This window comes from Procambarus clarkii, chromosome 93 (assembly GCF_040958095.1).
Source record: "Procambarus clarkii isolate CNS0578487 chromosome 93, FALCON_Pclarkii_2.0, whole genome shotgun sequence".
Lineage (NCBI taxonomy): Eukaryota > Metazoa > Arthropoda > Malacostraca > Decapoda > Cambaridae > Procambarus > Procambarus clarkii.
Genome location: NC_091242.1, coordinates 5905720 through 5928202, shown reverse-complemented (window position 1 = coordinate 5928202; position 22483 = coordinate 5905720). Strand labels below are relative to the sequence as shown.

Sequence of the window (22483 nt, the reverse complement as noted above, 5' to 3'; positions counted from 1 at the left end):
TTGTAGGTGCGCCAAGCACTTAGAAATTCGTAACAATTGAAAAGAGTAAACATTGTTCGAATTAAATACTTACTGAAGTTAGATCAATTCCTCAAACATTTAATTTCATGGACACCTAGAAGTAAATATCTTCTCTGCACTACAACACCACTGGCACTGCACCAACGAGAGTTCTGGCGCCACAACGAGAGTACTGGCGCCACAACAACGAGGTCACGGGAACCGCAACAACGAGGTCACGGGCACCACAACAACGAGGTCACGGGCACCACAACAACGAGGTCACGGGCGCGGCAACAACGAGGTCACGGGCACCACAACAACGAGGTCACGGGCACCACAACAACGAGGTCACTGGCGCCACAACAACGAGGTCACGGGCACCACAACAACGAGGTCACGGGCACCACAACAACGAGCTCACGGGCACCACAACAACGAGGTCACGGGCACCAGAACAACGAGGTCACTGGCGCCACAACAACGAGGTCACGGGAACCGCAACAACGAGGTCACGGGAGCCGCACCAACGAGGTCACGGGCACCAGAACAACGAGGTCACGGGCACCAGAACAACGAGGTCACTGGCGCCACAACAACGAGGTCACGGGCACCACAACAACGAGGTCACGGGCACCACAACAACGAGGTCACGGGAACCGCAACAACGAGGTCACGGGCACCACAACAACGAAGTCACGGGCACCACAACAACGAGGTCACGGGCACCACAACAACGAGGTCACGGGAACCGCAACAACGAGGTCACGGGCACCACAACAACGAGGTCACGGGCACCACAACAACGAGGTCACGGGCACCACAACAACGAGGTCACGGGAACCGCAGCAACGATGTCCCTGGCACCTTAACATCGAGGTCACGGGCACCACAATAGCGAGTCTGGACCCGCAGAAACAGAATATTCATCTTATCTTTATTTAGCTCACAAACTGCAGCACATTTCACGAACAGGACGAGTGGAACCGAGAAGAATAGGGCTCGGGACCCCATCAGGTTCACGGACTGTATTCCCAGCCGCCGATAGTGGAACACTCTTAGTTTGTCGCCTATCCTTCAGACAGAAAAGGTACTTCACAGATTACATTAGAACATAGGTATAAATGAAATTTCAGAAGGCCTATTGGCCCTTGCGAGGCAGCTCTTATTTATGACCAACTAAACTCTTCCATATGAACAAATCCACAAGGGCCGTGACGAGGATTCGAACCTGCGCCCGAGAGCATCCCAGACGCTGCCTTACTCGAGCGCAGGTTCGAATCCTCGTCACGGTCCTTGTGGATTTGTTCTCTTCCATATATTTGTCTAATCTTCTTTTGAAATATCTTCACTCCATTTTGTAAACCAGCTGTTTACCCAATTTGCCATCGAGTAAGCGGCAGGCCCCATGTGTAGGCGGTACTTGAAGGGAAGATTTGTGAAGAAAAAGTAATCCAAAAAGGAAATAATCGAATAAATAATTTTTGAAGGATCGGAAGGCTTAATACTTTTTAACTCGATGATGAGGAGAAGCTAATTTGGATAAAATATTCAGCAAAGCATAATTGAGGTTGGTACACTTTGTTAAAGTGCATCAACTTTAGTTGGTGCACTAAAATTGGATATTTTAGGGCAATAATAACCATAATATTATTGGATACATTTTAGGGCAATAATAACCATAATAAGATAATTCGGATTTATATATTAGTATATTTTCGGAGCAGCCTTTCTTGAAGACATATTTTATTGAATGTAACAGAACGAGTGAGATCAATGATTCTAGCCCGTATTTTCTCTATTTGTCTATGTTTTTTCTTCACTTTGGGAGGAAGTTGAAAAATGGACTCTCCAAGATTCATTTTCCAATTTTATTTGGCCCGATGCTAAAACGTGCGTTTCGTTAACCCTTGTTATAATTATCAAAGGCAGAGTTCGAATAGTTACAAGTTTGAATGATGAAGAGTAAGCCACCCAAGAGGTGGCACGGGCATGAATAGCCCGTGGTTACAAATTGATTGATGAAGATTAAGGTGACACGGCCAGTCTTCTATTATTACTGTATTTGTCGATTATTTTGGTATTGTCTGTCAGGATGTCTCTGGTGATGATCTGATATATGCAGAGACTGTATGTTACTTGACAGGACCTTATTGTTTGTGCACTGCTAGGTGTCTTGAAAGGAAAGTAGATTGTCTTCCCTATATATTGAGTTCGTTGAGGTTATCGGTCCTCAAGTGGGCATGTGAAGGCATAGACGACATTCGTCTCTTTCAAGGGATTTTGTTCGGCAATCTTCTTGCTTTTGAAGTACATTATCAATTAAATCTTCTGGTTGGTACCTGTAGGAGTCACAATTCTGTCAATAATCGTTTTGTGGGCCACGAAGAACATTACTAAGAGCACCGTGACCTTCCATCTTCCTTTACACACTCTCCTTCATTTCTCTCTCACTCTTACTCTCTTTCTCTCTCTCTAAATCCTGCTCACCTTTAACATTCATCAGCCATGATTGTTAGCGTTCGGGCGGCATAACTGGCGGAACTGCAGGTAATTATACTTTCCATCAAGCTTAATCAGCATAATTAATCTCGGCGATTATGTGGAGCGTCCACCACGTGAGGAGAAATTGGGGCCTCGTCTTGATGGACCCAGAATTTCCACATAACTAGGTTCATTAAATTTTTATTACTTAGCGCTTTTAATTAAAAATCCGCTTGAAGTTACGGTGTCCAGTTATCCATTCTTGTCCCACTTACTTTTATACCTCTATGGTATAAAAGTTACATCAATGTTCGTGTAAGCAATGGACGAATAGCGTCGGTCGACTCTTCTTGGTGATCCGCCTACAGCGCCACGAACGATCATCTGTTGTTGTTTTAATAGGATTTCCAAAATAGAGCAGAGGAGAGTCACACTTAAACGGCGCCTCGGCCACCACTGCTGCTCCACACACACCCGTTCTTAGCCAGCTGCAACCGTGGCCTGGATATATATATTACATATTACATATTACGGCCTTATTCCGTATTCTGGCATTATATATGCTGTATTATCTATTATGGCTAAATTACTAATTTATGAAATTACTAATTTATGGCAATATGAGTTTAAAATATATTAGGCGTTCTGGGTGAATTAAGTATCATAGCACGAAGCATATAAATTGCAAACCAAGCACGCAAATATTTATTTTAGGATGGATTTTAGTTTATATACTGTGCATATTTACAGTTTCTTGTCCTCCATGGACAGGGTCAGAGATCTGTTAAACATCATACAGAGTAATGAGTTATTGAGCACTCAACCATGGAAGGCGAATGTAGTACTGTTAGTACCAGGCTACTGTGATGTGGAATTTATATGGGAACAAGGCCTCATTACCGGCACCGAGAACGTGCACACGTGAGCTGGGAATGTATACACACACACACACACACACACACACACACACACACACACACACACCTACTACTTAAATGCTTGTTCCCGGTCTTGTTGTTAAATGCTTGTTCACACCTACTACTTAAATGCTTGTTCGCCTGTGTTGTCAAACTTCGACAGGTGACGTTTCATGATCACACAACAGTTTCAAGTTTTAAGTCAATGCCAAGTGCTTCCAAAAGATACACTCGTCAACAAGTTCAAAAAAATTAATTAAACAAATAACACAAAACAGCTATATATTATTACCGGGGTAATAATAATAATAATAATAACAACAATAATAATAAAAGTGAGAGAAATCAGTAGGGTTTGAACCTGCACACTGGGTACTACCAAACACACGCCTTAGACCGCCTAATCACACGCTAAACAGCAATGGCTCCTATCGATTTTCTCATTGATACATCACGTTAATGTGATTGCTCAATAATTAATAACTATGCTCTAAATATTCCCGTTAGACTCAGAACGAAAAGTGATAACATTCAAAAGTCGGTATGACGATAAAACAAAATCCTATATATAATATTGTCTGTATCATTGGGATGGCAGAACGGAGGCAATTTTACGCGTTTAGTGATAAATGGACAAAAACTGATTGAAAAGCCAACTACTTGTAGCGTTGACGCAATATGTAGTGATACGGAAAATGTCATAAATCTTCATTCAATATTGAAGGGTTCACTTCCTTGCATATATGCAGTTTTCCTCGACCCACCGCAGAAAGTGTATAACAGTAATGAACACATCATTGAACAACGCTGTAAAATTTGAGCTCGTAAACACAGGTTAAAGGTTAATTATCTCTTTCGGTCTTGACCAGTGTTTAAGAATTAAGATGTTAGTTCGCAGGTAATAATTGATTTTGAATACTGATTATGTTAAAAGACCTGGGGGGGGGGATCCAGATTTGTAGCGTGGGCGAACGAAAACCCTATAGATTCCTAAATATACGATGTGCAAGCACCAACAGCCGAGTAATGCAAACGGTAACACTACCAGCATGTTTGGTCACCTTTCTACGTTTTGTGGTGAGCTTGTAATTTTTGTAACATTCAGGATTTATCAAGAAGATTAAAGATTAACCAAATTCTACTAATATTTTACTATTTATGCGTAATGTTGACAACGGTATACAGGAAGTACGTACAAATCATTGTTTATTTGTCTAGTAAATATATACCTCTGATTATCTTCCTCCTACTCCTGTCATCTCAGTCACCAGTCATTACCATCATCCTCGATAATAGATACCATACTTCATCATCATAATCTTTGAGGGACAAAAGTCATCACGATTACCTGCATTCGTCACATGGAATGTACATGGAACAGCCTTCATAATTACCTGTATTCATCATTCTACTATACCTTGCTCAAGCAACATTGAATGAGAGTGACGATGTATTTATATATTCGTCATCATCGCAATTATGACCGCCCCCCTCCCTCGTGCAGTTCCTTGCTTTAGTGGTGTCATGCCTCGCTAACGAAGGATTCTCTGTCTCCTGCAGGCGGAGTTGTCGGAGTCGCTACAGCAGCTGTCTGGACGAGCCAAGTCTGCCCACACCCATATCACCAACCTCAAGACTTTCCAGGACCGAGTTAATGTGAGTAACCCGGGTGTGTGTGTGTGTGTGTGTGTGTGTGTGTGTGTGTGTGTGTGTGTGTGTGTGTGTGTGTGTGTGTTAAGCTCTAGGGCACCGCATTTAAGCTCTTAGATATTACATCTGCTATTTATGTTATAGTAACAAATTAGTTTTGACAGTAGCAGTAGTAGTAGGTAGAAGTAGAAGCAGTAACAACGGTTAAATAAATACTACTACTATTAATGAACACTATGTTGTTCTTGTAAAAGAACTTATACAAGAATAACAAGATTAGAAGCTATATCCCCCCATCCCCGCTCCGTGATACACCCTACCACACGCTGTCATACACATCGCTATACACCAGCGTGTATATATACGAGCTCTCTGTTACTATTACGTCACTGTCACACACGAGTACACCCTCTTACACCCCTTGCAACAACGTCACACTGGCTCGCTGTTGATCATGTTCCTCCTGCTGGCATTGCTGCAGGCCCACTGTGACACGCTGGCTACCGAGGTGGAGAAGCAGTGCTCGGAGCTGATGGAGGCGGTGAGGGAGGCGCGGACGAGGCTACTTGCCCAGCTGGCAGCAGAGAGAGAAGCCACCACCAAGATCTACAGGTATCTATAAGAGTTGTTGCCTTTGAAACACGAAACTGGGTAAAAAAAATGAATTTCTGTATAATTTTCGGCATGTAGAGAATCTTCTTAAAATCTCTCAAATCATACAATTAGATCTCTCTAAGAGTGAATCGTTACCAACAACAGTTTTCTCAAGATAATGTGTTTCAACTTTACCAAGATGGACAGGAGTAAAATTGGCATTGAAATGTTCATGATGATTTTAATGAAGATTAAACCTAGTTAAGAAAAAGATAGAGAGATGGAGTCAGGGTGCAAGACAACAACAGACACACTGAAACAAAATATATATATATTATATATATATATATATATATATATATATATATATATATATATATATATATATATATATATATATATATATATATATATATATATATATATATATGTCGTACCTAGTAGCCAGAACGCACTTCTCAGCCTACTATGCAAGGCCCGATTTGCCTAATAAGTCAAGTTTTCATGAATTAATTGTTTTTCGACTACCTAACCTACCTAACCTAACCTAACTTTTTCGGTTACCTAACCTAACCTATAAAGATAGGTTAGGTTAGGTTAGGTAGGGTTGGTTAGGTTCGGTCATATATCTACGTTAATTTTAACTCCAATAAAAAAAATTGACCTCATACATAATGAAATGGGTAGCTTTATCATTTCATAAGAAAAAAAATAGAGAAAATATATTAATTAAGGAAAACTTGGCTTATTAGGCAAATCGGGCCTTGCATAGTAGGCTGAGAAGTGCGTTCTGGCTACTAGGTGCGTCATATATATATATATATATATATATATATATATATATATATATATATGTCGTACCTAATAGCCAGAACGCACTTCTCAGCCAACTATGCATGGCCCAATTTGCCTAATAAGCCAAGTTTTCATGAATTAATGTTTTTTCGACTACCTAACCTACCTAACCTAACCTAACCTAACTTTTTCTGCTACCTAACCTAACCTAACCGATAGAGATAGGTTAGGTTAGGTTAGGAAGGGTTGGTTAGGTTCGGTCATATATCTACGTTAATTTTAACTCCAATAAAAAAAAATTGACCTCATACATAATGAAATGGGTAGCTCTATCATTACATAAGAAAAAAATTAGAAAAAATATATTAATTCAGGAAAACTTGGCTTATTAGGCAAATCGCGCCTTGTATAGTAGGCTGAAAAGGGCGTTCTGGCTACTAGGTACGACATATATATATATATATATATATATATATATATATATATATATATATATATATATATATATATATATATATATAAGCATAGAGATACATATAGAGGAACTCACAAACATTCAGATATACAAAACAGAGAAACATTAACATATATAGAATCAAGGAGACGAATAGTACTTTTGGGACAGTATTCATCAAGTATTTACGAAACCTGTACATCTTCATTTATTCGTGAGGGCTTTGTTTACATTTATGAAATAGTTTTCGAGCTACAAAACTTCGCAACCCACGGATATTATTGTCATAAAAAATCTTGTAGTGCTTCGGAGCTCAGACACTGTTTAATAAACGTAAAGAAAGCCGCCATGATTGAGGAAAGATGTACAGGTTTCGTAAGTGGTTGCATAAATGCTGGAAGAAATCGTCTCTGGTTAAGATGGTTTTAAGTCCATCGTGAGAGAGAGAGAGAGAGAGAGAGAGAGAGAGAGAGAGAGAGAGAGAGAGAGAGAGAGAGAGAGAGAGAGAGAGAGAGAGAGAGAGAGAGAGAGAGAGAGATAGAGAGAGAGAGAGAGAGAGAGAGAGAGAGAGAGAGAGAGAGAGAGAGAGAGAGAGAGAGAGAGAGAGAGAGAGAGAGAGAGAGAGAGAGAGAGAGAGAGAGAGAGATTTTCCCAAGTGACGGGAATGACTGAGAGGAAAAGATGTACAGGTTTCGTAAGTGGTTGCATAAATGCTGGAAGAAATCGTCTCTGGTTGAGATAGTTTTAAGTCCATCGTGAGAGAGAGAGAAAGAGAGAGATTCGCAAGTGACGAAGTCTTCTCCTGTATGGACAGAGACCAGGCAGCTGGGTGCACGCGACGCCTGCACCAAACCACAGCGCTCGTACAGTTCTGCATCGAAGCCATCAAGGAGCCCGAGCCAGCGGCTTTTATGCAGGTGGGAACTGTCGAGAATTTGTTTCCCGTAGGCATTGTGCTTTACACCTTTGTTCTAATACCTAGACTTTTTTACAGTACTGTAACGTGACCGACGAAACCTTTTTTGTATGAATATATTTTATTTTGCGCATAATTTTGGTTCTGTATATGTTATACTTGCAACCATTAAGAACACTAAAAAATTCTTGAGGTAGTTGACATGGTTGTGTGTACAATATTCCATGTAAAGATTGCAATGAAGCTCTATATTGGCCAAAGAGGTAAACATCTTTACCAGAGAACACAAATGTGTTATAAGGACAGGTCAAGAAACCAATTCATTGATTGTTCTCTTAGAAGAATGTAATCATTCAATTGATTGGACTAATTCATGCAAAACTGTGGAGTGTAAATCAGTTACTGAAAGAAATATTATATAATTTTCATATACAAAAAACAGGGAATTAGATAATATTAAGTCCAGGATTACATAAGTTAGATAACTTTATAATTGACAAGATTTGTGATAGGAATAAAATTAGGTAATGAATAATTGTAAGTGTAGTATATTCCAAGAATAAAGGAATATCTATTTAATCTCACTTACATCCTCTTTTAATCATGTCACTTCCATTATGCGATATTTTGTTTACGGATCTTTACCTACTCTGGTGTAGTGGGGTATATAGCACCCTGTCTTCTCTGCCTGGATTCCTTCTTATGTGTTGAAACACGAATACGTTCGAAATTTTAGTTTCATTTCCTGCGTGGATACTTACGCATATATATTAGTTCACTAGCACCCAGATACCTATTTACTGCTAGGTGAACAAAGGCATTAAGCGAAAGGAAACGTGCCCAGCTATTTCTATCCCACCCGGGATTTCTTTAGTGCAATAGTATAAAAATGGAGGGATATGGCAAGGAAGCGGTAAAAGCCTATCCATACGTAAATGTGCCCAAAATGGAGAGTATACATATATAAAAAAACGGAAGCTACAAGCGACCAGAAGCTGGGTAACAGGTCCCACACGCCACTAAATGTTCCAGAAACTTACCCCAGGTCCAGCTGGAGACGATTCGTAACCCCAAGGGAGTAATTGTACGACCTTCACCTTGCATTACACCTTGATAAAGAGAACCTTGCGTGAGTATTACCTGGCCGGGGATCAGGCAGCCGGCCACCGAGGGAAGGGACACCCCCGTCATTTTGGAAGATATTTTTTCCTTTACAGTCGGATATTGGGAAGTGTTTTATGTTATGTGGTTGAGAATGGAATGGGCAAGATATTGTTTTGGTTTTGATATATATAAGATTGGACAAAAACTGGCTTTATAATCCTCTGGAGAGCAGAAATCATTTTCAATAATTGTTGCAGTTACTGTTATTAAAAGACACAATATGTTGTTGTTTATCTGATAATTTGTTATTGCTGCTACTAGTGTTAATACTGATTGATATTATTATAAGTATTATGATATATATTAGTAGTAGTATTTATGCTATATATTAGTAGTAGTATTTATGCTATATATTAGTAGTAGTATTTATGATATATATTATTATTATTAATAACATTATTAATGATATTAGCATTACTATTGTCATCTCTTGTTCGTATCCAGATGGGACCTCAGCTGATCGGTCGAGTGAGTGACCTGGACCTGACTTGGGACAAGGAGCTGGCCTCCTCCTCAACACGCCTCAGCCCCTACATCGACCTCGACGTCGAACACAAGAGTGTCCTCAGAGCGCTCAACACCTTCAACTTCGTCCAAATGAAACGTAGGTCGAGCTGTCTTTTCTCGGAGTTCAACATCAATCTGGACTTCAACATGAGTTAGCCAGTTAAATTATCGATCTTAAATTGTAACGTCAAAGGCAACACCAGTCACTCAGAAGAGCTCTGATTGCGGTGCTCGACGAAAATTCAGTCACTCCGCCAGACACTGAAAACGTGGTATTTCGTGGCTGAAGGCCCGAGAGAGATACCCATTATATATATATATTTTGTTCCACGGAGTTGAATAAGTTTATGTGCACGAATTCACTGACGATTTGTAGCAAAAACACTGTAAATATTTGTAGGTGACATATCATCATACTGGCTTAACGCATTTTTATGATAATTAGATTACCTTATGAAGATTTATGTATATGTAACTTAGATATGTATTTAGTCATATATACTAATATTAATAAAATAAACGCATAAATGCAAATTTCCAATTGTTTCTCTTCGGACGCTGACTCATGTCGTCAAGGTAATTTAAACTTTATTAATAAAACCCGTATTCGTTGTTTCCTGAAAAATAGTGATTGAGGAGAGAATTCAGAACTACGCTTGTAAACACAGAGAAGACAGACACTGATGAGTTTGCGGTCTGTTGTAAGGGTCTGGTTTTCTCCGTATTCTGAACAACAACAAATATATTTACCTAGTTATTTTTCCCTTATTATCTTTTCACGTTCAGTGGAATATTCAAGTATTTAAAATAATAATAAAAAAACTGCCGGATATTTTGTGCACCATAATACATAATATTTTGTGTACCGGAATACATGAACCTTATCATGCATAAAGGTGCATCTTGCCACCAGGCCGGTAACCTTGACCGCTCAGTGCATCTCACCATCAAGGCCAATAGCCTTGACCGCTCAGTGCATCTTGCCACCCAGCTCGGTAGCCTTCACCGCTCAGTGCATCTTGCCACCAGGCCGGTAGCCTTGACCGCTCAGTGCATCTTGCACCCGGCCTTGACCGCTCAGTGCATCTTGCACCCGGCCTTGACCGCTCAGTGCATCTCGCCACCAAGCCGTTATCCTTCAATTATTAGTGTATAACGCCAGACACTTTTCCCGGCCACACATAACAACATGAAGGCAACTAGTTCGCCAGAGTGCCACAGGCGGAAGCACAGGGAAGGAAGCCACGCTGGCACCAACTACTCCAATACTTCAATATATATACACTAAACGTGCCTGTAGCTCTGTGTGGTGAGTGGAAGGATAACATGAAAACTGAACTACTGCACATCAGAAACTGTGTAATATATAAGAGCACAGTTTTGGTTACCGAGAAACGATCAAACAATATGACTTTCCAATCAATGCCTTCACGTATGAACACTTTTTAAATACTTCATTTTATTGGCAAATATACATATAGGAGTTAGACTTGTGTTCATATATGGTACATTTAAAGCTGCCTATCACTGTCAATACTGTGCCGTTGATATAATTGTTCTGGTTGCCCACAGCCTGTCTGGACGGAGAGGAGCGCAAGCCCGCAGGTATTCAACACCTCTCAATTACTCCTGTTGTCTGGCTTCTTTTCAGCTCGTTGTGATTTTGAGTTTTAGTTTAAATTTCAAAGTTTTTTGTTTTTAGTTCACGCTCAGCATGTGTGGCTGAAGCCTCCCCACCTCTGCATGTTTTCGAAAAGGAATATTTTAATTTTGTATTCTAGAGCACACGCACTTATTATTTTAACCGCTGATTTCCTAGAGTGTTATTTTCAGTAGGTTTTATAAACCCTTATCAAATTTGAATATTTATTATGTTTGTATATGTTGTGGTTAAGCTGTTAGCAGCTAGCCATGGAATTTCATTTAAGTTATTATATAAAAAAATGTAAACAAACTTTGATCTAACCCACCACCTCCTCCAAGTATCAGACCCATAACTGGTATGACATATTGATGATCCAAACTACCTGCAATTAACTTTTCATATAGAGCCAACCAGTGACAGCCAATCCACACAATCCAGGTGATATCAAACAAGGAAACGCTAAAAATATCGAAACATAAACTCATTTAAGGAAAATTTATCATTGACAACTCAGGATTGATAAACATGGAGGACTTGAGCAAGGAAAAACTGTCGGGGTCACAGATTTCACGAAGCTGATAATAAGGAACTAAGGCCGGAACTGAGGCATGTAAACTGGGCAGCTGTACAGAGGAAGGGTAGACTGGGCACCATTGAGAAGAGAAGGTAGGGTAGACTGTGTACACACTGTCCAAATGTAACAGGTGCCCGAGGTTGGGTATAACAAGACCCAAGTGTGAATAGGAAGTTAATAGAAACCGTCGGCTGTAATTCTCGCTGCCCAATTGAGTCTTAACTTACTCTGGTGTCACTCACATGTGTGAATATATTTACTCAATCATGCCAGTCATATAAATGTATTAACCCACATGGTCCACCTTCGTCAACATGTCCCGCCCTCGTCGACACGTCCTGCCCTGGTCGACACGTCCCGCCCTGGTCGACACGTCCTCCCCTCGTCGACACGTCCTGCCCTGGTCGACACGTCCTGCCCTGGTCGACACGTCCTGCCCTCGTCGACACGTCCTGCCTTGGTCGACACGTCCTGCCCTGGTCGACACGTCCTGCCCTTGTCGACACGCCCTGCCCTGGTCGACACGTCCTCCCCTCGTCGACACGTTCTTCTCTAATATTTTATTTTTTATTTCTTTTTATTATAAATACAAGAATTCTTACATTCTTGTACAGCCACTAGCACGCGTAGTGTTTCGGGCAAGTCCTTAATTCTATGTTCCCCAGAATACGACCCCGCCAAATCGTTTAAAAATAAGGCACCCATTTTATTGTTGGGTAAACAGAGGCTACCGTTAAGGATGGGCACCCAGTAAATCCTCCACTGCCAGGATACGAACCAAGGACAAATCGACACATCCCTCCCTTCTCTACACGTCCCACTTTCGTCAACACGTCCTGCCATTGTCAACACCTTCCTCCCTCTGAAGAAGTAACTTCCTCACTGAACAATATCATCCACAGTCTATACTCTTCAGCAAAACAATTTCAACTCAAAGAAGACAAAGTTATCGGCAAGTTAGGAGGAGGCGACCTCCTTGGCAGGCAGAATGGTCGCCCTTCTCATTCTAACAGTACAACTGGCCATGACTCAACAAACGCTTCACTTTACCCAATTTTAAATGAAAACATGAAACGTAAACGATGAGAACAGCGCTATTGCATTAAACATTAAATGTTAGAAAGGCGGGATTTTTGAGCTGACATTCGAACTTGCAAATACATCAAATCTGGGTGTGTAAACACACACCCACACACGATACAAATAGTAAATACACACAAACAACAACAACAACATACGAAGCCCGCACTTTCACTGAACCTGACGGCACTGAAGGGAGACACAATTGGGACATTCGAAATACTATGGGAAATCGATAGGGTAGACAGTGACAGACAATTTAACTTGAGAGAGGTTCACATTGGGCGGTGGTTTATAAGAAGAACGCTTTCCATGTCAAGTTAGTACAGATGTGGAATGAACTTAGAAGTAAAGTGGTGGATATGAAATAACTCATAGTGGTAGAGAACCAGTTGATTGAAGTTGGAGAGGCGAGACCCAAAAGCAGAAACTCTACTCTCGCTAGCGTAGCTAGGCGAGTACACGAACCCTTTATCTCAACCCTCAACGTACATACACGCACAATTTGCTACCCCTGGTAGTGATCCCTCGAATCCTATTTTAGGAACTCTCTTTAATAGTCAATTTTTACGGTGTATGGATCTCTTTCCTCCGCCTTTCCCCTCTACTCTTACAGCTTGTATATCATACATTTCTCCCTCCATTCTTCTAGCCATCTCACACCATTATCTCACACACTAATTATATATATATATATATATATATATATATATATATATATATATATATATATATATATATATATATATATATGCGAACAAGCCTGAATGGTCCCCAGGACAATTGACGAGGACTTCTGGGGTGTGAGTTTTCAGTTGTAATATATATATATATATATATATATATATATATATATATATATATATATATATATATATATATATATATATATATATATATATATATATATATATATATATATATATATATATATATATATATGCTATAATATGCTTGTGTGCGAGTCCGGTACGTTTCACCACGTTTAAAGAAATATAATAAAAGTTGGCATAATGGTAGTGTCTGAGAAGAGGATATAGGCTGTAAGCTGGTATTTCAAGAGGCCCTTAAAAAACGAAATTCTGAGTCACGGAGAATCCCCTGGGGCCAGCATCGTGGGGAACCCCTAGGGCCCGGGTCCTGGAGGGCTCTCACAACCTGCGGAATGCAGTAATCAGAGAACACTGAGAGGGGACAGCAGTAATAAAGACACTGCGCATGAACATCACCTGGTAGAAGCGCAGCGTGAAATCGTATGTCGTGTGCATCTTCACCCAAAAGAAGATCGTGAACAGTTAGGATATTCGCCTGGGGTGAAGGTCATGTATATTGTTAATATTGAATGTACTGCATGTTTAAGATCTTCACCCAAACGTGCATAATGTAGATTGAATGTAGTGATGATGCACACTGATGGCGACTTTGTGTTAAGACGTAACTCATGAAATGCGTGTTTTCAGGGTACTCCGGGGCCAGTTCTTAGGGTCCACCGGGCCGATTCTCGGGGTACACCGGGGCCGGTTCTTAGGGTACACCGGGGCCGGTTCTCGGGGTCCACCGGGGCCGGTTCTCGGGGGTCCACCGGGGCCGGTTCTCGGGGTCCACCGGGGCCGGTTCTCGGGGGTCCACCGGGGCCGGTTCTCGGGGTCCACCGGGGCCGGTTCTCGGGTTACACCGGGGCCGGACTCAGAGTTTACACTCTGGGGATGCCAGGTATACAATATCAAACATGTGCGTCTCCCTTCCCAATCTCCCACTTCTCTCACACAATATACATGTTATTAACGACCTCTTCCCCGCTGTTTTTCCCCACTCCATTTATCACATATTATGGCCCCTCACATCGTTTACTGCGCCTAGGTGTGTGTCGGAGTATCTCGTAAGTCCTGGTTATCATCTGCTTTATTTAATTTCTTTCCCTTCTTTTTCCATTTTTTGTTTTACCTGTTATTGTGGCTGTTAATTCTCGTTTGTGTCTACCTTGTATCAGTATTTATTGTAGTTCATTTTGGCTATTACTCTTCGCTCCCCATCCCTATTACTATTTACCTCGGTTTAATATCACCATTAGTTAAGCATTATTTTATTTTATTGCGTAATAATTCATGTGTAGTTTAGCCACGTGGCCGTAATCAACGCAGCTCCGCGTCTCCTTAAATCATACCAACAACTGCACAAGATTATATATACAGCCTCTAGACTTTCAGACGCGCGGTAAAGCTTATTTACCCAGACGAACTCTATACTGTAGTATACCTTGTTAGCTGCCAGGAGGAGGCTTATCCCTACTCCTCTTCCTCCACCTCATCTATCATACACTTCTACTCCTCCTCTGTTCACAGAGACAGACACCCGGAACCACAGTCCATTGATCCCGTGGCCTGTCACTCTACACTGCCTCACCTACTTCACATATTCGATTATATGCTCATTTATTTACACTTTTAACACTGTTTTACAGTTTTTCATTCCCTAGTGTTTACGCTGAGATGTTTCGGGAGGCTGCAATACCTTCTTCGCTCGACCTCTGCACATCACTCTAGCTGACGTCATGAGTAGTCAGACTGTTTCATCTAGCAGTTCCGGGGCCTGTAACTGTATTGGACCGAAACTTGGTTGTTCAGGGATCCTCGGGAGAAGTTGTTGAGTTTCCTCTTGAAGATACTTAAACCATATTTGGTAATTCCGATCATATCTGGAGGCAGAGTATTCAAATTCCTTCAGGCTTTGAATCTTCCAGTGTTCGTATGGAACGTTTTATATTATAATACTTTGCGCACCTTCAACGCCTCCTTCTCCAGCGAGGAAATAGTTTAATGTGGTGTCATTCTGAACCCATTTTTCTCTAGAATTTAGTTATGCATCATAATAGGATGTGCTTCAGGCAGCACACTTATATATTTAAACTTTTATTGACACCATCAGTTTGCTGTTCGATTTTCTTTAGCATTATTATATGCTTATTTTAATACTCTGTTATAGACCCATATCTTTAATCATCAAGAGATATGGACTCCTATTTATATGGATCATTAGTTATGGACTCTCATCTTTATGGATCATTAGTTATGGACTCCCATCTTTATGGATCATTAGTTATGGACTCTCATCTTTATGGATCATTAGTTATGGACTCCCATCTTTATGGATCATTAGTTATGGACTCTCATCTTTATGGATCATTAGTTATGGACTCCCATCTTTATGGATCATTAGTTATGGACTCTCATCTTTATGGATCATTAGTTATGGACTCCCATCTTTATGGATCATTAGTTATGGACTCTCATCTTTATGGATCATTAGTTATGGACTCCCATGTTTATGGATCATTAGTTATGGACTCCCATCTTTATGGATCATTAGTTATAGACTCCCATCTTTATGGATCATTAGTTATGGACTTTTATCTTTAGTATTCAATGTTAAATCTGTTCTTGTATTATTCCCTGACACCAAAGCTCCACGAAGATCTCTGAACAATTAGTGACTCACATTCATATTTCCCCTCAACAAGAGACACTCGCCTCCTCGCATCAATTTCCCCGCTGGTTTATACCGCCATCAACTCAAGAGCGGCGGTCTCTCCTTGCTTTAATAAATAACTGTTCAGCAGATTAGTGTAGTTATCCTTTACCCGGCCTGCCACCCGGCCTGCCACCCGGCCTGCCTTTTCCCGGCCAGCCACCCGGCCAGCCTTCTCCAGGCCTGGCCGGGTGGCCAGGCCTGCCACCCGGCCTGCCACCCGGCCACCCTTCATATCCTCATACCTCACTTCCCTCCCTTTCCTTTCCTCTACACCTTCCCTCCGTCCTCCATTCTCTCCCTTCCTCCCTATCTCTAATTTATCATGGCATTAAATTACGTTTAATTAGTATAATGTTAACGACCGAAATATAATTTTTTTTATATCTTAAAACATACTTGTGAGAGAGAGTATACCTCTCGGGCTAAATATAACATTAGACGGTCATACCTTTCACCTTAACCTTCATGTATTATATATTTTTAGCTATATATTTTTATATTTAATGTAAATCTGTGTGTCAGGAATGTAAATTCAGAATGTTTGGAATTTCCTTTAGCACCAAAAAGTCCCGTTTATATACGGCGTGAGCTTCGTTTTCTGGGCGTCTTTTTCGCTCTCTTTCCTCCTGCCTTCGTCTTCACCAACAATGGTAGGGCTTGTTGGAGCTCTACCATTGTTGGAGAGCTCTATCATTGTTGGAGAGCTCTACCACTGTTGGAGAGCTCTACCACTGTTGGTGTATCTGTTGGAGAGCTCTACCACTGTTGGAGAGCTCTACCACTGTTGGAGAGCTCTACCACTGTTGGTGTATCTGTTGGAGAGCTCTATCACTGTTGGTGTATCTGTTGGAGAGCTCTACCACTGTTGGAGAGCTCTACCACTGTTGGTGTATCTGTTGGAGAGCTCTACCACTGTTGGTGTATCTGTTGGAGAGCTCTACCATTGTTGGAGAGCTCTACCACTGTTGGTGTATCTGTTGGAGAGCTCTACCATTGTTGGTGTATCTGTTGCAGAGCTCTACCATTGTTGGAGAGCTCTACCATTGTTGGAGAGCTCTACCATTGTTGGAGAGCTCTACCATTGTTGGAGAGCTCTACCACTGTTGGAGAGCTCTACCATTGTTGGAGAGCTCTACCACTGTTGGAGAGCTCTACCATTGTTGGAGAGCTCTACCACTGTTGGTGTATCTGTTGGAGAGCTCTACCATTGTTGGTGTATCTGTTGCAGAGCTCTACCATTGTTGGAGAGCTCTACCATTGTTGGAGAGCTCTACCATTGTTGGAGAGCTCTACCACTGTTGGAGAGCTCTACCATTGTTGGAGAGCTCTACCACTGTTGGAGAGCTCTACCATTGTTGGAGAGCTCTACCACTGTTGGTGTATTTGTTGGAGAGCTCTACCACTGTTGGTATATCTGTTGGAGAGCTCTACCACTGTTGGTATATCTGTTGGAGAGCTCTACCACTGTTGGTGTATCTGTTGGAGAGCTCTACCACTGTTGGAGAGCTCTACCACTGTTGGAGAGCTCTACCACTGTTGGTGTATCTGTTGGAAAGCTCTACCATTGTTGGAGAGCTCTACCATTGATGGTGTATTTGTTAAAGTAAAATAGTATGTTTCGCAAGAAACAGATATGTGGTTTTAGAAAGAATATGTACATTTGCTTTGATGGTACACCCATCCAATTTGCGTCCTTGTTCATGGCAATGAAAGCAATGATTGGGTTGTGGGAAGTATTTTCTCCCTTTCAAAGACAGTGTTTCAATGTTTATTCCGTTTAAAACGTTGTTGAAGTGAAAGTTATGATTGCCACATATTTTCTGACTGCAGCTTCTATAATTCCAGGGAATGTATTTGAACAAATTTTTGATGTTTGTGATTTGTAATGTTCGTGGGGATCTTGGTTGAATCTATAAGAATGTCTGTTTTCTGTCCAAAAGTTGGGTGCCAGATGTTTTGGGCTAGTCTCACCCAACTTTGCAGGGGAAATGGTCTGGGGTACGGGACGGTCATAGACGGATCGAGATCGGCCTAAGTTAATAGCCTTGGATTTGACCATTTGAATTGACTTTTATCTACACGTTTTTCAGTGTGCATTATGTTTACAGCAGGTAATGCTGTAGTATCTCTTGCCAGGTCCTCATATGTCTTGGTTGATATAATACTGACTCTCTTCAGCTTTGTTATTGTATGTTATGTGCCATAAGGGAGTCATGTTCTGAAAAAGGAACTGAGTGTTCCTTTTTCCACTAGGAATATGTTGTCCTTAAAACTCGCTGACGATACTGGTTTGTGAAAGTTAGTGTTCTGTCTTTCTTATGTCTTTCAAATCCTCGTTTGTTATTTTAACAGATTTAAGAGTAACTAGTTTTGCAAAATGTTTAGTATGTGTTAGTTTCTTCGTTATATATCTTACAAATTCTTTTCAGTTCATATATCCAAATGGTTTTAGGATCTTGTGGAAAAAAATAACATCACCGACGTTTTTTTTTTTTCTGGATATACAATGATTCCTGGTCAAGGCAGAAACAAATGGCCAGAATTTCTTTCACCTGATATTCCTGTTCACCTAGCAGTAAATATGTTCCTAGGAGTTAGGTAGCAGCTAGGGCTTGCATCCTGGGAGATGTGTATGTGTGTGTGCGTCTAACTACCAGGTACCTACTTACTGCTAGGTAAACAGAGGCACCAGGGTGAAAGAAACTCTGCCCATTTATTTTTGCCTGCCGAGGATCGAACCCGGGCCCTTAGTACTACGACCCCAGAGCGCTGTCCACTCAGCCCCCAAATATTAATGTGTGTGTGTGTGCTCACCTAATTGTGCTTGCGGGGGTTGAGCTTTGGCTCTTTGGTCCCGCCTCTCAACCGTCACTCAACATGTGTACAGGTTCCTGAGCCTATTGGGTTCTATCATATCTACACTTGAAACTGTGTATGGAGTCAGCCTCCACCACATCACTTCCTAATGCATTCCATTTGTCAACCACTCTGACACTAAAAAAGTTCTTTGTAATATCTCTGTGCCTCATTTGGGCACTCAGTTTCTACCTGTGTCCCCTTGTGCGTGTGCCCCTTGTGTTAAATAGCCTGTCTTTATCTACCCTATCAATTCCCTTCAGAATCTTGTGTGTGTGTGTGTGTGTGTGTGTGTGTGTGTGTGTGTGTGTGTGTGTGTGTGTGTGTGTGTGTGTGTGTGTGTGTGTGTGTGTGTGTTTTAAAGAAATATGTAGTAGATATGATAGAAGAAAAATATTTGCAGTCAGTGCATTTTATAATCGACGGTTAGAAAGCCGGGGTCCAAGAGCTGACGGCTCGATCCTGCAGGCATAAAAAGTAAACACAAAGCGTAAATACGCACACTAATCATGCTACTCTATCACGGCAATTCCTCTGTAAATCGCCCATCATCAATTTGCGTGAATTACTACCATCCAATCATCGTTCACGCCGGCACAATGAGTTGATAGATCAATTACTGTATTGTCGTTTGCACCTGTGTAACCACCCCAGCCAGCACTGTGTTGATGTGCACTTGTGTGATCCCCACACACACTGTGTTGATGTACACCTGCATGACACCCACATATACTGTATTGATGTGCACCTGTGTGACCCCCAGTAACTACTCTTGGGACAGGTGTAAAGGCCAAGCAAAAAACTGCTCCCACACAGTCTCTCGACCCCAGAAAAATATAACAAAAATGACACTACAAAAAATGTAACCAAAGTGACCTGATATTTACGTATATAATATTATTTTTGTTTATGTGGAGGGTTCTGGACAATACTTTCCCCTCCTACAGAAAACCCTTGTATTACTGTTCCTCTCCAACACTTCTCTGGGGTTGGCACTCCTGGGAAGGTGGGCGGGAGTGTTGGCACTCCTGGAAAGGTGGGCGGGAGTGTTGGCACTCCTGGGGAACAAGTTCCTCTGTGTCCATCATCTTCACTTCTACACAATCCAGTAACACTTCGCTCATCCTTCCTCTAAACTCCCACCACACGATTCACCCCTGACACGGCTGCCCCTGCCACCACATCGACCCCCTTCGCCAGCCTTCCTGCTGCCTCCCTACCCCCGTAGCACCCTCTCCTCACTCACACGTCTCCTCCCCGGCCAGCCCCCGGCGCCCCGGAGTTCCTGGCGGAGGAGTGCGTCGGGGAGAACAACAGCGTCACCGCAACGTGGACGCCGCACCCCACCTCCAGGGTGGCTGGGTATATCCTGGAGATTGACGACGGAGACGGAGAGTTCAAGGTAACGGGAAAGTGTGTGTGTGTGTGTGTGCGTGTGCGTGTGTGTGTGTGTGTGTGTGTGTGTGTGTGTGTGTGTGTGTGTGTGTGTGTGTGTGTGTGTGTGTGTGTGTGTGTGTGTGTGTGTGTGGGTGTGAGGGGGGGGGGAGGGGTGTTGTAAGGGATTGTGCTGCTCGAGTGGGTGGAGAGATGGACGGCTGATTCGTTATGTGAATTAAAAGAAATAATATTAGAATGGATATTAATAAGAAACGGGAAGTAATGAATTTGTTATTAAAAAAGTTGACAATAAACAATATTCACTTTGTAACTTGCTTTTAATGTGTGCATAGAACACCTCACCATCCACAAGGACACATGGGTAACACCTCACCATCCACACGGACACATGGGTAACACCTCACCATCCACACGGACACATGGGTAACACCTCACCATCCACACGGACACATGGGTAACACCACACCGTCCACAAGGACACATGGACAACACCACACTTCAGGAGAAGGAGGAGGAGGAGGATCTCTGCAGTAACTGGAGTGCACTCTCACCACAGGAGGTGCACCGGGGGCCGGAGACGCTGTGCACGGTGGAGGGCCTCCACTTCAACACCGTCTACCACCTGAGGGTTCAAGCTTATAATATCTCCGGCGTGTCTCCGTACTCGGCGCCAGTCGCCATCAGGACCTCCGCCAGTGAGTGCATCATGACCTTACTTTACTTTGCGATGATTTCGGGGTTCAGCGTCCCCGCGACCCGGTCCCCGACCAGGCCTCCTGGTGACCGGAGGTATACGCTGCGTACCATCAGCCAGTAGGTGCGAAAACCTGCTAATTGACGAGTGAAAACATATTTGTATATAAATGCACGTCATTGTTGTACCCAAAATGCTATCCACTACATACCAACGCGCAAGTGGGTACAAAATAACTAATACAGCAACAAACCAGCATATCCAAACTAGAATGTTTGCTCAAAGCCTACGGTACACAAAGTTACAAACACTGTACAACGCTGATTTGAAGAGAAGCGCTTATATCTGTAGTTAAATGCATACACGGTATTACATTGAATTTTATTATTTAGCTGTCTGTTCCATATGATTACTGCTTCATTAAAGAAAAAGTATTCTGGATCGTTGGAGTGAAACTGTTTGCCTGTAATTTTAAAGTCATTGTTACGAGCGACGTTAGACTATGCAAAATTAAAGTTTTTTTCTGAGTCAAGATTATGACTTGTAATGATCTTAAATTATTGAATTTAAAACATCTTTTAGTGATCAATAACATCCTTTCAATGCTCTTCTAAACGAGCCTCGTGTGATTTATTGGTCTTGGTATAATATTTTTTCGGTACTGAACACTTAATTTGTCAATATTCTTTCTTAAAAAACGATGACCAAGACTGTCCAGTACTCTAGAATAGCAAGTACGCAGGAATTCTAAACAGTGAGAATTACTTCTTTCGATCATGACTAGAAAGATCTCCCATTAGAACCGAATATTGTATTTGATTTCTTACACCCTCAGTGTACTGGTTACTTTGCTTCAGATCATTAACCACTAATGCTCAGAGGTCTCTACTCATCAACTGCATTGTTCACTTAGCGCCTTGCCTTTTTTCCATTATGTATTAATTTATATTTGTTAGCATTAAAACATCTCCGCCATTTGTCAGACTAACTAACAAAAGTGTTTAAGTAGGTTTGTAGACTTTGTTTCTCTCTTCCTGTTGTATCTATACTTCCGAATTTTGTGAAATGTTTTAATTATAAAAATATGAAAAAAGTTATTATCACTGTCATTTGCATAAATAAAAAACAAAGCTAGTCCCAAGGCTGACCCCTGCGATACGCCACTTGTAACTTCTAGCCAACCTGACGCATTTCCATTTAGAATTGCATGTTAGCATCCAGATAATC

The 22483-nt window shown here is 41.6% G+C and overlaps 1 protein-coding gene across 2 annotated transcripts in view; it reads left to right on the top strand.

Annotated features, from left to right (window-relative positions):
* The window catches only part of LOC123746922 (E3 ubiquitin-protein ligase TRIM9), a 334690-nt gene that overhangs the window by 301592 nt on the left and 10615 nt on the right, over positions 1–22483 (top strand). The window contains exons 2-8 of one of the 2 annotated variants that reach the window (XM_069319420.1): positions 4962–5057; positions 5533–5663; positions 7709–7811; positions 9419–9578; positions 11054–11086; positions 20430–20566; positions 21119–21257. In XM_069319420.1, coding sequence (XP_069175521.1) covers positions 4962–5057; positions 5533–5663; positions 7709–7811; positions 9419–9578; positions 11054–11086; positions 20430–20566; positions 21119–21257 — 799 coding nt within the window. The remainder of the gene's footprint in view (positions 1–4961; positions 5058–5532; positions 5664–7708; positions 7812–9418; positions 9579–11053; positions 11087–20429; positions 20567–21118; positions 21258–22483) is intronic. The other variant, XM_069319421.1, reaches the window with a different exon arrangement.